The following is a 15,739-nucleotide window of genomic DNA, read 5'->3' on the forward strand; positions in this document are numbered from 1 at the left end:
CCAGAACTACAGGAAATTTGAGAACAGTTCATAGTTTAGTTAAACACATGTCAAATAGACCAGCTTTGCAAGAGAGGACTGAATATTACCTCTGAATAAAGGCATGGTTAATTCTGTTAGGGTTTGGTTTTTGTTTTTTGCTTTTTTTTTTTTTTTTTTTTTTTTTTTTTTTTTTTTTTTAATGAGTGGATGTGCAAGGGAAAGGGAGGAAAGGGAGATGATGAGTATTTGCAACTCTGTCTGTACCACAGGTGATATTTGTAACCTGTTGCATAGAGAGGATTTTAGAAAATCTGTATGGTGATGTTGAAGGTATTCTAAGGTCATAAACACAGCATCATAACTGAGTACAAGTCCATAGATTGAGGTGTCCAGTGGTTGCCAGTTTTAGTTTCTAGGGTCATACCTTCAAGGTGTTTGATCCTTAGAGATCACACAAGAAGAACAGAGGTGGCAGTTATTTTCTGAGTAATGCTCACACATGTGCTGAATTTTTATCCTTTCTAGCTTTCCTTCCTGAACTCACTCTACAAAGTAACTGTTGCCTTTTTCTATCTGTGTGTTACCAAGATGTCTGGTATGTTGGATGAAATACTGAGCTTCTGCAAGTGTAAGTGAGAGATCAGTATTGTTGGTGATTGTGTTGGGGATATTAATTAATTCAGGGACCAGCCACAGGGTTTGTTTCTGACAGTGAGCTTACCAAGGTTCAGGGCTCTTTAAAGAGCTAGTGCTGGTTAATTGAGAATTTTCTTCATGTAGAATCTGTAGGTGATACATGATGGCAGGAATAGCATGAGGATATTTTAAATTTTACTTTGACTGTTTTACATTTTGGCTTTTCATGTGAAGGAGGTGATTGTCATCACTTCCAGTGTGAATGCTTTGGGATTCCAAAGCCCCACAGGTGGAACAGTTCACTGCATCATTGAATTGGCAAATACCTGTTTCATTTCAGTGCAATGGAAGTGTGCTGCATGTTTGTGTTTGGAGAGCTTTGTCAGTCCTGCTCCGTGTAGAGCACTGTATTAAGGACTGCAGGAGAAATGTGTGTATCTTGGCAACCACTTGTTCATTGTCAGGTTTATAATTTCTTTCTTTTCCCAGTGGAATAATTTGTTGTGAATTTTGACTAGCATGATGTTGTTTAAAGTAATCCATTTAGTTAGGCTTCAGTTTAACAAATTTTAAGTGCTGTTTTGGAACTCACCAATATGGGTCACCCATACCGCCTCAAATAGTTCAAATAACTATTTGTCTTCTCTTGCAGTTCAGGAAATAGAACTCATCCCACACATGTACCATCCTCATATGTTACACTTCTGTGCTGCTGAGGCAGCTCAACGGATCAGTTTCTCAACCTAGCATTTGAAGATCTGACCAGATCCAACTTGGCATATTTCCCCTTAGATTACACAGTACCTTCATGTAGATACTTTTCCCATTTGTCTTCCATTATTCTCAAAACTTCCCTTTAATGTGGTAAAAAGTGAACTGATTATTGCTTAAGTAATGGGATTGAATTTTTCTGGGAATCTTTGGGATGCATTGAAGGAACATTTGAGTAGTAATGGCATCTGGGGGAGTAGTACTTTTCAGATTGCTTTTGGCTTAGATTTCCTTATTGTAAACATAAATCTCCAAAATATTTTCCACAAATTTAGCCAAAATCAACGACTTATTTAGAGTTAGAAACATCTACGGTAGTTTACTCTGCCTTTCCTTCTTTCTTCTCACTGAGGGGAATAAAGGGAGTACTTGCAAATGAGCCTTTTTTGACTTTGGGCAAAGAGAGATGGTGACAATCATCAAGGCTTTAGTCATGTTGATGACCTTCCTGCCTGGGGAGACTTTTTTTTGTGGTTGCCATCTTCAGTTATTTGATGCTTTTTTTTTTTTGCCCTTTTTTCTTTTTCCTTAAAGACAAGAGTACAGCCTGAAGTTGTGAAATATGTAAATCAGTGAATTTATGGTTAAATATTTTTTTATTTTGAAGCAGTAATTTCTGTTGCTGGCGTGAGCATCACCTGATAGACAGTCTGCAAATACTTAAATGTGCAAGTCTGCCAAATACTGCCTGGTATTTAAGTGTGTGAAACAGGTACTGTAGTCTCTTCTTCCCACCCTTATGCCTTGTCCTTATTGTGGAGTGTCCTGGGACGGTACCGTAGGAAGGGCCCTCTCACTTAGCTTCTGTTCTAGATATACACACTCCATATTTCATTTGCAGTCCTGCATTAGGCATGATCTTATCCGCCCTCTTGGGTTTAGCTTAGCTTTCTCTGTGTTTAGCCTGGTATCCTTCTTGGAGTGAAGTCTTTAGAAAGATTTTTAACTTTCCTCTAGGATCCCTGGATTTGTTGATCAGACACAACTGAATTGTGGAGAACTGAGGTTCAAATTGTTTAATAAAAAAGAGTGTTCTTAGTAGCTCAGCTTTTGATTTTTGTTGTTCTCAGATAGGGCTATGGTCATTCTTCTGTTCGGCCTCTCCTGTCTTGATTGCTCTCCCTCGTATGCACGGGGATTTTCTGATTTGAGGAGGAAACTTCTTCACACCTATCAGCATCCTCACATTAGCACTCTTGGTTCTGGCAGGCACTTTAAGCTCAATACTGTCCCTTTGCTCTGTGGGATCCAGCTTGCTCCTACGAGCAGAGGTGCTATTCAGGTTTTAGATATTCAACACTGTGTGTAACTGTAATCAAGAAGTCAGGAAATGTGGTTTTGTTTCAGAGTGTTGGTTAGGTCTGTTGGTTGACCTTTCTTGCCCTCGGTTTTTCCTGTACCAAGAAAAGGGAAAACTGCCTACTTCAAAAGCCTCATGGTGCTTAATCTTTTTGTTAGCTTTCAAATACTTTAACACCCAGGTCTTTCTAAAGCAAGAATTCAAAGTGCAAAGTATTGTCCTTGTAATGCAAATTTTGAAAGTATAATCTCTTGCTCAAAAGAAGCTCAGATTGAATGGGTTTTTGTTGAGGGCTTTCTTAAGGCAGTAATCATTGTAAATCTTGCCCTAATCACATCTATACCTCAATTTTATATGGAGGGAATTAAAAGAAAAACTTTTTTTGTCTAAAAAGGAAAAAAAGGAGAAAGGAAAATTAAAAAAGAATATTGGTGACTGAAATCAAAGGAGAGAGCCTCTTAGTGCATTTACTAAGAGAACATATGAAAAATTAGTTTAACCCTATTGTAAGAGAAAGGAATTAGTCTTTGAAACATCAGTCCAGGGGAAATTGTGGTAGAACCAACCTGATGAGTCCAAAGTTATGTCTGCAGTTGTATTCACTTAGCTTTAGGCGAAAATTTATATTCATCTTTTACCTACTAGAGGCAAAAGCTTTACTAGTTCAAGACTGGACTCCTCTACTGCAGGAGCATTTTGGATCTTGCTAATTTTTCTGTCAAAAGAAAGGCTTACTTTCTTCTTGCTGCTATTTTCTTTAATATCTACTTGTGTAGTTTTTTGTAAATTAAAAATTCTTGCAACTTCACTAGAGAAAAGCAGGGAAGGGAGTGTATATATATATATATATATATATATATTATTGGATAAGAGAACAAATCTGGCTGATGTTACTCATAAGCTTTCCTAATGCAAGACAACAATTGCAGCACAGAAATGTGCAGGAAAAATCTATTGTAGGACTGCAGTGTTGACACGTGACTGATTTGGCATAAAGTATGAAAATGGCTTCATTCTTCAGGGGGAATTGCCAACTTTTACACTCAGATTATTTTTTCTAAGGTGGCATTCTCTGATATCTGTGTTCTTTGTGTTGTAAGGACTTTGGTGAATGCTTGGTTTTGGTAACACATCCTGCTCCTTTATTTGGCCTAAAGGTCATCTTCCCATGCCATGTCTGGCTGTATTTGTATCTTCTTTATCTGGTTATCTGATGGAACCTGCTGCTTTGTGTTTTGCTGGATTTAGCTGAGCAGTGTTCCCTGTCACAGTCTGTACTCCATCCTACAAGGTGCTATTTCTGAACAGGCTGCATAATGGACTCTGATCAGAGAATTTAGGGATTAGAAAAGGCTGGAGAAGATCAGGTGTTTCAGCTAGTTTGTTTGTGGCTGTTGGACAGTTGCTTTTTACGTTGTGTTCTCAAGTTTCTTTTTTTTTAATCAAGCTAAATTTTATTGTTGTTTTGTTGGGTTTTTGGGTTTTTTCCCCTGAAAAACTAATTGTTTGCTTACTAGATATCATTTATTACTTACTTTACAGTAACACCTACATGATTCAAGCAGAGAGTGAGAATAGGACACTCTTGTGCCTGGTGATCCACAGATCTGTAGTGAGGGCAAGCCTAGGGCAGGAGAATGTTTGTGAACAGGTCCGTAAAAAGACCTAAACAAACCTTGGCTAGAGCTGGAGGAGGATGTGAAGCATTCAAACAAACAGGGTTGGTTTTGGTTTTTTTTTTGCTTGTTGTCATTTGCTACTGTTCAATCTTTGTAATGGCAAAGGTAACCTTAAATCCTGAAAGGATAAAAGTAATACAGGTGAGGAGGAGAATTTAGTATACTTTATGCCTCTGCTCTTGCCATCTTCCTCAGAATACAGAAATTCTTGAGCTATTTTCCTGTGAATAAAGGCAGAATACAGGAAATCATAATGCTTTCTGGAGAGCTGCCTGAGATCACTGATGTAGCAACATTTTCATTCAGTGATGCAGTTAGGTCATAAGGGCCAAACTAGGCAAGCCTTTGCTGTTACATTGTTGGGTTGCTCTGGGTACATAAATGGTGATGTTTGATGTTTTTAAGGCCACCAGTTTCTGAAGTCTGTGATCCAATAAGAATCTCAGTTATTTAAAAAAAATTAAATATTGCCCTCATGGTTTGGAGGGAACAGCGAAGCTTCTATTCACCTTTGAGTTTGCCATGCATGAAAGTTCATTAATGATGAGGAGATTCCATTTTGAACTAGTTTATATATTTCTGACCTTAACAGTAAACAGCAAAGAAATGTCATGTTCTTGAAATGCTGAAACTTCACTCTGAATTCTGTACTTTTCTTATCTTGGTGGATGGAGTTGATTTTGATTGTACTTTCTTTTTGAAGGAAAGCAAAGATATTAGTTTTGCTAACAATACACAGCCTTTATTTTATTTGGTTATTGTTTAATGTCCAAGCAAATACCCCTTACTTACTGGTAAGGATTCTTGGAGACAGTCCTTGTGAAGGTAGTAAGATAATCAGAGGTAGTGATGATAGAAAAATTAGCTTGTTTCTGAAAAATAATAAAATCTTGAGTATCGCTTGTATACTTTCAGACATGGATGGACTTCCTTCACATTTGTTAACACTTTTAACTCTTATAGTGAAATGTTGTACACTTAGACACAATTTATCTGCTTTTCAAAGAAACTATCTTGAGATTTCTGAGACTCATAATCTACCTTAAAAGGGTCTGCATGATTATTGAGCAGACTGTGCTCAATATTGTGCTGACTTTTCTGTTATTGGTTAATTTGGCTCCTAAGTGTTTGCTTCAGACTCTATATGAATTGTATCCTTTTAAACACACAATAATTTTCTTGCAAATAAACCCCCAGACTTTTCTGCAGTTTTCCAGGCCAAAATTGTGTTTGCCAAGTTTCATTCCAGTTATTTTTTTGCACAGTTAGAAGTTTCTCAATTTTGTGGTTACAGAATTGCTGACAAACACAGTTGTATGCAATGGTGTGTATTAGTTACAAGCATTCAGTTCATTCTTTCCTTTTAAGGTCATTCTTTCATTAACTTAGTCTCACTCACTGCTGTTTATGACACCAACACTTTTCCCTTGCTTAATTAATTTCTTTTCTTAAATGATACCCCTGTCCCAAGGACAGTGTCTGTACTGCAATGCAGTGATACTGCTCCTTCCTTGCTCCACTTACTGCCAGTTAACCAAATTATTTACATTAGTGGTGCTGTTCATGGATTCAAAGCCTTCCATTGTTTGGCTGAGCTGTATTTAGTTAGCCCTTGCCTGCTGCCTGTGTGCTGTGTATCCAGCTACGGAAATGACCATATTGCATAGAATCGTCCATTCTCTCCCTCCTCAGCCTCCCTCCAGCTCCAGCGTGTGTGTTTGGATTGCAACGTTCCATCTGTGGACTAAATATTTCTCTTAATCATACAATATGACTTTTTAAAAAACTCAGAAGTGCATGTGTCTCTCTCTATATTGCTTCCAGAGCTGGTAGGCAACATCAGCATTCCACAGCTGTCTGGGTGAGCCAAATTTGGAAGCAGAGTAAATCCGAGTAGTCTGGCTTTGGATTCATAAAAATAATGCCTCAGGCAAAAAGAGCACTCATCCTGTTCAGAAGTGTCCTTTCAGTATTGCCTTCAGGTTTCTCACTAGCTGTCGTGGTCTGTGTCTTCAAGATGAGAGTATTGTTTCTGATGTGATGCATCAGTAAACTTTTACTAACTGCAACAAGGTGTTGCCTCTGAAACTCCTTTGTTAGTGCATGCAGGAAGTGGCAGTTCTAACTCGAGCAACATATCCAAACATGTCTACACCACCCCACGTAATCCTGTGTGAAAAAATCTGAAAGTAACACTGACTAAAAGTACAGCACAACACCCTGGTGCAACTGAGAAAGGGATATAGTCGTTTGAACATGCTTAAACACAGCACTTCTCTTCCTCTCCCCTCCCCACCCTCCCAAAAAAAAAGAAAGTACAAAAGCTCTCATTCTGATTAACATGAAGGTCTTTAGAGCATCTTGATTCAGACATCCTCTTTAGTACTAATGAGTATTAGTACTGTAAAAAATAACAGCTTCTGCTGGCTTCTTTCTTGGAGAGGTCTGACTGCTTTTTTCCTGCAATTTTGATGGAGATGGATACTCTAGAGGGCATCTCAGGCAATTATTATTTTTTTCGTACAATCATCATGATTGTTCTAAAATCACCAAAATTTTACTATGCAAGTTACTGAAGTCTTAGGGTTCCTCAGTTCTCAGTACTGCTACCATGTGCACTGCCTGCACTATGAGGCAGAGAAAAAAAGATTTCTCAAATTTCTCAAATCCTTTATATGTCCTCTGTTTGTGAACTAGGTGAACAGCTTTGCCACCAAGATAGAGCCATGAGCTGCACTCCCTCCATACACATCCTCCCCTCTTATTTGTGAACATATCTCTGAGATGTTCTGTCTGAGTAGGGAAGAGAGAGCGAGCAAATATTTTTCCTCTGTTTGGATCAGGAAATGGATGTTTGGTGGGGGCTTGTGTCAGTTTGTTCACCTCATCCCCACCTGACTACTTGCTGCTTCTTCTCAGAGTTTCTTAAAGGAAAACACTGCAGTTAATTTAACAAGTCCTTTCAAAGAGGCAGAGAGGAAGCAATCAGGACACAGCAGGGTGGGGAAAACAGAAAACTGCTGTCCTGTGATTAGTACAGTGAAATGCTGCACTTGGAGCTATAGTGTCAGGCTTTTGGGGCCAGAATTAAGGGAAGTGGGGAAAGTCATTACTCTTACATTATAAATGAATGGCAAACAGCTATTTTAGTATTTCTTTCTGTATCAGCCAAACTAGCTCACTGCTTTTTTTTGTTGTTGTTGTTAGTGAGGGGGTTTCGTTCTTTGTTTGTTTTTTTTTCTTTTTTTTTTCTTTTTTTTTTTCTTTTTTTTTTTTTTTTTTTGTTTAAGCCAAGTGTTTAAAAAAACTGCAGCAGGAACTATATTTCCATCACATGTGTGGCTGAATGGTGGAGTGAGGGTCTGAGGCAGGCAAAGCTGTGGATGTTTTGAGAAGTATTAACTTTGCAGCTCCTTAATTCTAGACTTTTCATGTGTGGATTTTTTTTTCTGAAGTTCTAGTCTCTCTTGCTTCCTTTAGTCTCTGAAGTAAAACATTCTTTTGGAGCTTTGTCACACTGAAGTTACTGCAACACAATACAGAATTCACAGAATTTAATTCCAAGTGTTTGCTTTGGTACCTTTGACTGCTGTAGGAGCTTAATGAAACATCTGCAAGCAGAATGGAAGCCAGGTTAATATTGCACCCCTATTGCTATAAAATATAATCTCAAATGATCTCAGGCAGGGCATAATACTAGTAATGATGGAAACTTTGCTTGAAGACTTGAAAGGATGGGGCATCTGGTAGGCTCACTCACCTGCAGGCAAGAGAGAATTCTGGGCTGTGATTTGGATTAAGGGCGAGAACTGGTAATGAGGAGAGAAGCTTAATCTTGGTACAGCAGTGATTGCACCTAAATGTTAAGTCTGGTTGGTGCATATTTGTTATGACCTTCTTATTCAAGTTGGACAACTCATATATTTTTTATTAAAAATGAACTTTTCTTAGCCAAAATATCTGGAATTGTTTCTTCTGCCTGTTTTTTTTTTTTTTGTGTTGAGTTCTTGGTTGGTTTGGGGTTTTGGGGGTTTTATGGTGTTTTAGCTTACTTGTTTGCCCTTTTTGAAGAAAGTGGAAAATTTCATAGAAAAAGAAATGGCTTGCTAAGACCTATCGGAAAAGGGGAGGCAAAAATACCATATATGTTTTTGTTATCTTGTTTTGTTTTGATTTTTAATGCCCGACTGAGTATTTTGAGGTGAGTACTTTATTGATCTCAATTAACAAAAACAAGGGCTAATGAGAGGGATCCTAAATCCTTGTCTCTAAGCTTACAGTTTCTAGTATTCAATTATCTCATGTTTTAATTAAATACCTTAAACATGATTAATAAAAGCTTGGCAACTTTGCCTTGGAGGAGGAGAACGTGAGACACCAGGACTGTTCACGCTGATGGAAGTGTTCTGAAGTTTTGGTGCCCAGCCTTAAGAACTTACTAGTTAGTTGGACTTGAAAATGTGACTTCTGGTCACACCCTGGCTTTGACTGTTCAGTGCACAAAGAAGTGTGTGTGTGAGAGAGCAGCATATTTCTAGGGCATTCATTATGTAGAGTCTTATATTTTGTGTTGGTTTTGTTTAACTCTGGCTTAGGAACAATGGTTTTTTAACTTTACAGTATCTCAGGCAATGATGCATGTTTCGACCTGCATGGAATGTGGCTTCCCATCCATGTGGAGTGACTCATTCTTCACAGTTGTTGGGGCAAAGGGCTGCATCAGAAGGTGTTATGCATTAAAATCTATGAATAAGCTTCCCTCTAGAATTTACAAATTCTGAGCTGGCATGCTTTTTCTGGTCCAGAAGGGGCAAGAAAGTCACAGCTCTCAACAAGACTTGATGGTTATTGCTCAGAACAGAAGTGTTAACAAAAAATTGAGCTCTAGTCCTGTTTAGGAAGGTTTCAGTGATCACTGAACAAAAAAAGAGATAAAATGTCTTCCATCTTTGTCTCGCTTTCCATATACACAATCATTCCAAGTACACAGATTGAATGAAGTCTTTGAAAAGAACAGAAAATCTGTACAAGTTGCATTTAAGGTGTGCTTTGATTAACTTTAGATTCGTTTATGGAACAAATTCCATTTCTGTTACTTTTCTAAAGAGAGTCTTGAAACTTGTGAACCTTTGGTTTTGTTTTGTGTATGTCAATAAGAATGGATACAAATACTCCAGCTCTGAATATACAGCCTTATATGGGACAAGGAAACCAGCTAATCCTGCCACATGAGAGTTTTAAGTAATAATGTCATGTGATAACATAATTGTCTTGCCTACTAGGCAGTATTTTTAGATGAAGCTAGTTCAAGATTAGCTAAGTGACTTATTTTAGCATTTCTTGCAATAACATGTTAGTAAGATGTCCTTTTATTTAAGACATCTGGAACTGATTGTGGAGTTTAAACATTCTCTGATGCCCTGTAGAGATATACATAGAAGCAAAAGAAAGAGAGTGGCCAGCCTGTCTACATTTGGAGAAAATGCCATCTGGTGCCAGAGTAAGGGTAAAAGACTGCTTGGTTCAAGAACCAGCTAAAAAAAAGGGCTGAGTGCTGGTAGGGTCAATCTCAAAGGCAGACATCCTAGAAGTAAAAGGACAGCCTTTTTAAGGCTAAGTGCTCTGTCCAACTCCTATGCAGGAAATGTATTTTTTATTAACAAAACTACTCACCGTCTTTAATTTCTCTCTTCTGCAGGCTTTGCAAACATAGCATTTTGATAGCTTGTCATTCAGGTTTCATATTAAGATTTTTCAGGAATTGAAAGCATAAACTAAATAAGATTATAGTTTCCTGGGCTTGTTTGTTTGAAAAGCTTCAGTAAGATTAAAGAGAGTTTTGTCTCTAAGTAGTTGAGTTGGTATGTGCAGCCCATCTCACCTACTCCCACTTGTCTTTTCCCAGTTCACTGCTCCGCTATGGTGGGAACCTTTCCCTTCAGAGCGCCATGAGCGTCCGGTTCAACAGCAACGGCACGCAGCTGCTGGCCCTGCGGCGGCGCCTGCCCCCGGTGCTCTACGACATCCACTGCCGCCTGCCCGTCTTCCAGTTCGACAACCAGGGCTACTTCAACTCCTGCACTATGAAGAGCTGCTGTTTTGCAGGTGATCGTGATCAGGTAATAAGCCAGCAATGCTGCCTTGATTCTCCAGAGTTTCCATGAGTGTTTGAGAACACCATTGTGAGCGTGGCTTCTTTCTGATTCAGCAGATAACACAGGAAGCAGGACACGTACAGGCTTATTCAGAACTGTTTTGCAATGTGGGCTCTGAAAGAAGGAAAGCATATACCAATGCACATGAGAAGTTTTACCTGTTGTTTGATGTGATCTAATACTTACTTGGAAGATTATATGCAGAAGAAAATATTTGCTGTCTTTTTAGGTCCAATTAATACAATGTTATCTACTCACCTACATAAGATAAGGAAGCATCTTCCTTGCACTTCAGTTTTGTTACAGAGTGGTGTAGAGGCAATCCCACAAAATGTAAATATTGTGTATTTATAGAGTTATTAATCCTTATTTCAAATTATAATGTTTCTCTTTTAATACTCAACTACTAGGTCAGGTAGGATAGGACTTTGTAGGTCAGTGATCTGTAAGTGCTGATGGCAGGTGGTTAGGAAGGGATAGTCTGTTACTTCACTGAGGCAGGGCTCTGTCCCTACTGCTGATCACAAGGAAATAGGTCACACATAAAGTGGCTAACAGAAGTTCATATGATTCTAGAGCCAGATATATTCTTTGGACAGCTGTATTTAATAACCACTGTATTTAATAACCACAGGCACTGTTTAAGGACAAAAGATGTATTTTCAAGCTATGATAGTATCAAACTATGATCTGAAAATTTCTTAACTGTCATCAGCAAAACTCTTGCTGTCAGAACTTCATCACTAATTCTATTGCTGCTGCTGCAGGAGGCAGAGTTGAGCTTCTTTCAGATTGCAAGTAGGAAATACATTCGTTTCACTGAAGTTGAGAAGTGTTCCTTAGTTCTGAATATTTTTTGACAAGAGTGTGAAAATGTGATAATGAAACTCATTTAAAACAATTGCATGGCTTACTATAAAGCATGGGAAAACACATGTGTTGGTTAAGAAGAAAACCACTGACCATTTGTGGTCCATTATTTAGTCAGCCTAAAGATAACACACTTTTCTCCTCTGGAACTCAGTGTTGAGCTTGAATTATGTGTACACTCTGACACATAATTTAGCTTCTCATTTGTTACTGAAGATGTAGAGAAAAGTCTTAGTATATGTTGCTCTGCTTTCTAAAGCATTTTCTTATGGATATGGTATTATTTTAACAGGAGGAGTATATCTGTTCTTTATCAGGCTGATTCGATACTTCAGGAGCCTGCATTTTTAAAAAAAACTTTATATTCTTGTGGCTTGACAGACTTTCTATTCAGATAAATAGCAGCACATAATGCTGCTAATGAGTTGGAAATCAGCAAAAGACTATTATAGTCTCATAAAACTATACAAAGCTAATAGAGAAGATGAACTTTTCTATGGAATGCTAGAGAGATGTGGAATTTGACATTTAGACACAAGCTCATACCCATCTTCTAACTGGAAGGAAAAATTATAATGAATTCAGAAAATGCCAACACATGCTCCAACTCAATGTCTGAAACTGTCCAGTAATGTTCAAATTCAGTGGCTAAGACTGCCAACACTAGGGATAGCCCTTAGGGACTGCCTTTTACAGGGAACCCAGTTCCAGTTGCAGGTATATCTAGAAAAGAAGGTCAGAGTTGGAACCTACAGTAAGATAGACCAGGTGAATAAAAGAATAACAATTTTTTGAGTTTTGCCCTTCTATACAACGAGTATGCTTTTGTATAATGTAAACAAGTCTTCATCCCTGCAAATCAGAATTCATCAAAAGAACAAATAATTCTATATCCAATAATCTGGCTCCAGTTGCCTCACCCTTTTAATACTGCTGGTTTTAGCCTTTATAAAGAATGTCTTTCATTTGAGATCCATGTAAAGTAAGCTTCACAGAATACCTTGCTTGTATTTCCTCATAGTATCAAAATTTTGTGTGGGCTAAGGCTTATTTGAAGGGACTTGTGGATAAGAAAGTCGCTTTCAAATTGTGAGTGGCACTTGTGGTAGGAAGGCTTCTTTAGCAGTTTTTTCACATTGAACCTCTGATTTTCTCTGTCTTGGATTCTTCTTTTCATCTTTATTAAACTGCCAACTTGATATTTTTTTCTCTTTCAAGCCGTCTTAAATAGTTAGGTTGTACCTTTCTTACAGAGCACAGTAAACTAAAAATGGAGTCTCCTGTGTTCAAAAACTATTATGTGTTGCCTGCACAGGTAGTTCACCTCATAAAGTTCCATTTCTATACTATATTTTAACTCTGATGAGAAAGGATTATCCTTAACTCATCACTGTTTAGAATGCAATTACATTGGGAAAAAAGTGAACTGCTGAAAGGGGGAGGCCTTTCTTGTCCAGCAGAGGTAATGTAAGACCTTTCACTGATACCACTTCCTAACTTGGCAGCAGCATTTACTTATTTTCCTGGGTTAATGACTTGTACTGATGCTCAGAGAGCTCTGACAAGCATTTGGATGTGATATAGGGATCAGAAGATAGATGGGAGATGGAGAAATGGCCTTTCAGCTCTGGGAGACTCAGCTCCTCACAGAACTACAGCCTTTGCTAATCTTTCTCTGAAGTTTGTACATAGCAAATGGTTAGCTCCCAGGAAGTTTTCTTGTAAATTATGGGCATCAGGGTTTAAAACCCCATAACTGTTAGTTTTGGGTTGCCTTTGGAAATTTATTTTAATACAGTGGTGAAAATCTACAGTAAAGGTAAATAACACCCTCTTCCATATGGATTGCATTCTGGTATGGCAGAAATGAGCAGATTCTGAGCTGCAAGCACACAGCTTAAGAGTTCTCTTGGAGATTGCCCTTATATCTTAAGAAGCCAAATGCTTAACTTCCCAAAATGACCAGAAGTGTTCTTACTTTGACAAGGTATGTGTATTAAATTGATGAAATTTTTCCTTTGCCGAAACAAAACACAGACTACTAGTTGGGGAGCAGTTTGATTGGTTTGTGTGTGGATGGGGGTTAGACTTTCTAATATTTTCTCAGTATTGTTTTTTTAGTGCTCACAGATTGTGATAGGTACTCAAAAGGGCTTGGAGCCAGAGCTCCTGATGTGTCACTCTAGAGGGAAGCCTGCTACCAGCAGGTGTGCAGTGATCCATGTACCACCTCCTTTTACTGGAGCATCTGAGATGCAAGTGGATTGAAACCTCTTAGCAAAGAATGATACATCATTAATATTTTAAGGTACCAAATCCAGGAAGACTCACTTGTTATGTTTTTGGGGTTTTTTTGTGTTGGTTTTTTTTTTTTTTTTTAAGAACACATTCTGAAATGCTTATGTGATTTTGAGTTGCTGCAGGTATTGTGGGTTGCAGCACAAGCTAAGTGATTGGGATCTTAGAGGATAAACAGCTTTGTTTCTCTTTGTGGCCTTGCAAAATATTGTTTGCCTTCAAAAGCATTATTGTCCTTGTCCTTGTGAGCCTGATTTCAAAGTCAATGAGCAGTATGTGTACATATATATACATATACACCCATGAGCATTTTTCCTAAAAATGCCACAGTCATGCTTTTCTTGTTCATTGCAACTATCAAAGCTTGAGACCTTGTTTAGCTGGTATTTTATTTCCACCCATTTAAACTTACCTTCATGTGCTCCTCTCAGAATTTTTTCTTTTGTCCTTGTCATTGGTGTAATGACCTATTCACATGACACTAATTTTTCTACTTTTTGAGGAAGAGCTTTGATGTTGGTTGATAAACAGGTTCAAATGGCATTTGCATTATCCAGGAGCTCACTTGAGTCATACAGCTGTGAAAGAGAGGAAGGGTAAGGTAGGCTGGATGGATCAAGCATGACTCTCAGCTTCCCACTGCCTCTGTTGGCTATAGAGATTTGTGTGAGAAAATAATTTATCCATTCTTCTGAGAATCCAGGTCCACAATTTTTAAAATGGTTTATTTATGCACCCAAGTCCCACTGACTTTAGCATGCACAAGTGTTTGATTATATACAAATATTAAATGTGTGAGACTGTCTAGTCATGTCACAGTGCTGGGCAAGTTTCTATTCTTCTTGTCAGCATTAGAATTTGGGAAATGTTTAAACTATTAATTTATTAAATACTAAGGATTTTGCTAGACTGGTATAGAAAATATCTTCTTATATCTGAGGATACAGAAAGTATTGCAGGGCTTTAGGTACCTGACCAAATGTGTATTTAAGTGTAGGAGCCTCAGGGGCTACAGTGATGGGCAACAGCAAAAAAAAAAAAGCCCAGAAAGAAACCACAAAACACAACCACTCTCCAAAGTGTCCAAAAGGTTTTCTTGCTCAAGAATTGTTGCCTGTGTCACAATGATGAATGCTATCGGTTCATTCCTGTTTTTCCCTGTGTAGATAATGTGAGGCTCTATAAGGCTTGTGGTTGTAAAATCAACTGCGTATTGCCTGTTTTAAAAAGGCGGGGGTGGGGAGAAATAACTTGTACCCTGTGAATCAAACAAAAAGTGTCTTGACTCTGGCATGCCCTCAGACATTACATCACCACTCAGCCTTTTCTGTTGACATTACACTGGTATAGGAGAGTTTCAGGAATGCACTGCTCATGGTACTGCAAGGCTGCTCCAACTCCCTATAAAGTTACAGCCCTCATTATGCTGAAATTCGTGTTCTGAATAGCCCTGGTTAGGGACAAGCCAGCTTTTTGCTGGACAGAATTATTACGTGAATGTAACTCTTCCAAAAACAAGGTTAGCTGTATCGGTGCCGGGGGTCTTGTATGGTTGTATATTGCCTTTGTAAAGAAAGAGAATTTTCTTCAGTGGTGTTCTTTGTGTCATCTAATTTGAAGGTAATTTATCACAGGAAGTAATGCTTATCAATGTCTAGGTTTAAGAACTAGCAAGAAGAAAGGGAATTATTCTTTTAGAGAATACATTTTAAGTTTCCTGTGCACGGAAGACTTCCTAATGAATAGTAGCTTATTGCAGTCAGCATTTCTTAATATATGAAAAGCATTCAGTGTGCAAATACCTTGCTGTGCTTGGATAAAAAGAAAATCAATGTCTTACTCTGTCTTAAATTTGGTTTCTTCCAAGAATTACTGATGACATTGTATTTTGGTTTTTTGCTTTATCTAAATAGCAGTTTAAATTCTATCTATAAGCATAATACATACATATAAAGTCCATGCATGAGATTTATCTAGTGCTGAAATTATTTATTCATTTTTCCCCATTATTTGTGGTGATTGACGTTGGGAGGGTCATACTGAAAATG

At 38.1% G+C, this 15,739-nt stretch overlaps 1 protein-coding gene across 3 annotated transcripts in view; it reads left to right on the plus strand.

The window, feature by feature from the left end:
• The window catches only part of DCAF5 (DDB1 and CUL4 associated factor 5), a 67,904-nt gene that overhangs the window by 25,107 nt on the left and 27,058 nt on the right, over positions 1 to 15,739 (plus strand). For all 3 annotated transcript variants that reach the window (XM_038139122.1, XM_038139124.1, XM_038139123.1), the window contains exon 6: positions 10,274 to 10,487. In XM_038139122.1, the coding sequence (XP_037995050.1) occupies positions 10,274 to 10,487 (214 nt within the window). The remainder of the gene's footprint in view (positions 1 to 10,273; positions 10,488 to 15,739) is intronic.

Source organism: Motacilla alba, chromosome 5 (assembly GCF_015832195.1).
Source record: "Motacilla alba alba isolate MOTALB_02 chromosome 5, Motacilla_alba_V1.0_pri, whole genome shotgun sequence".
Lineage (NCBI taxonomy): Eukaryota > Metazoa > Chordata > Aves > Passeriformes > Motacillidae > Motacilla > Motacilla alba.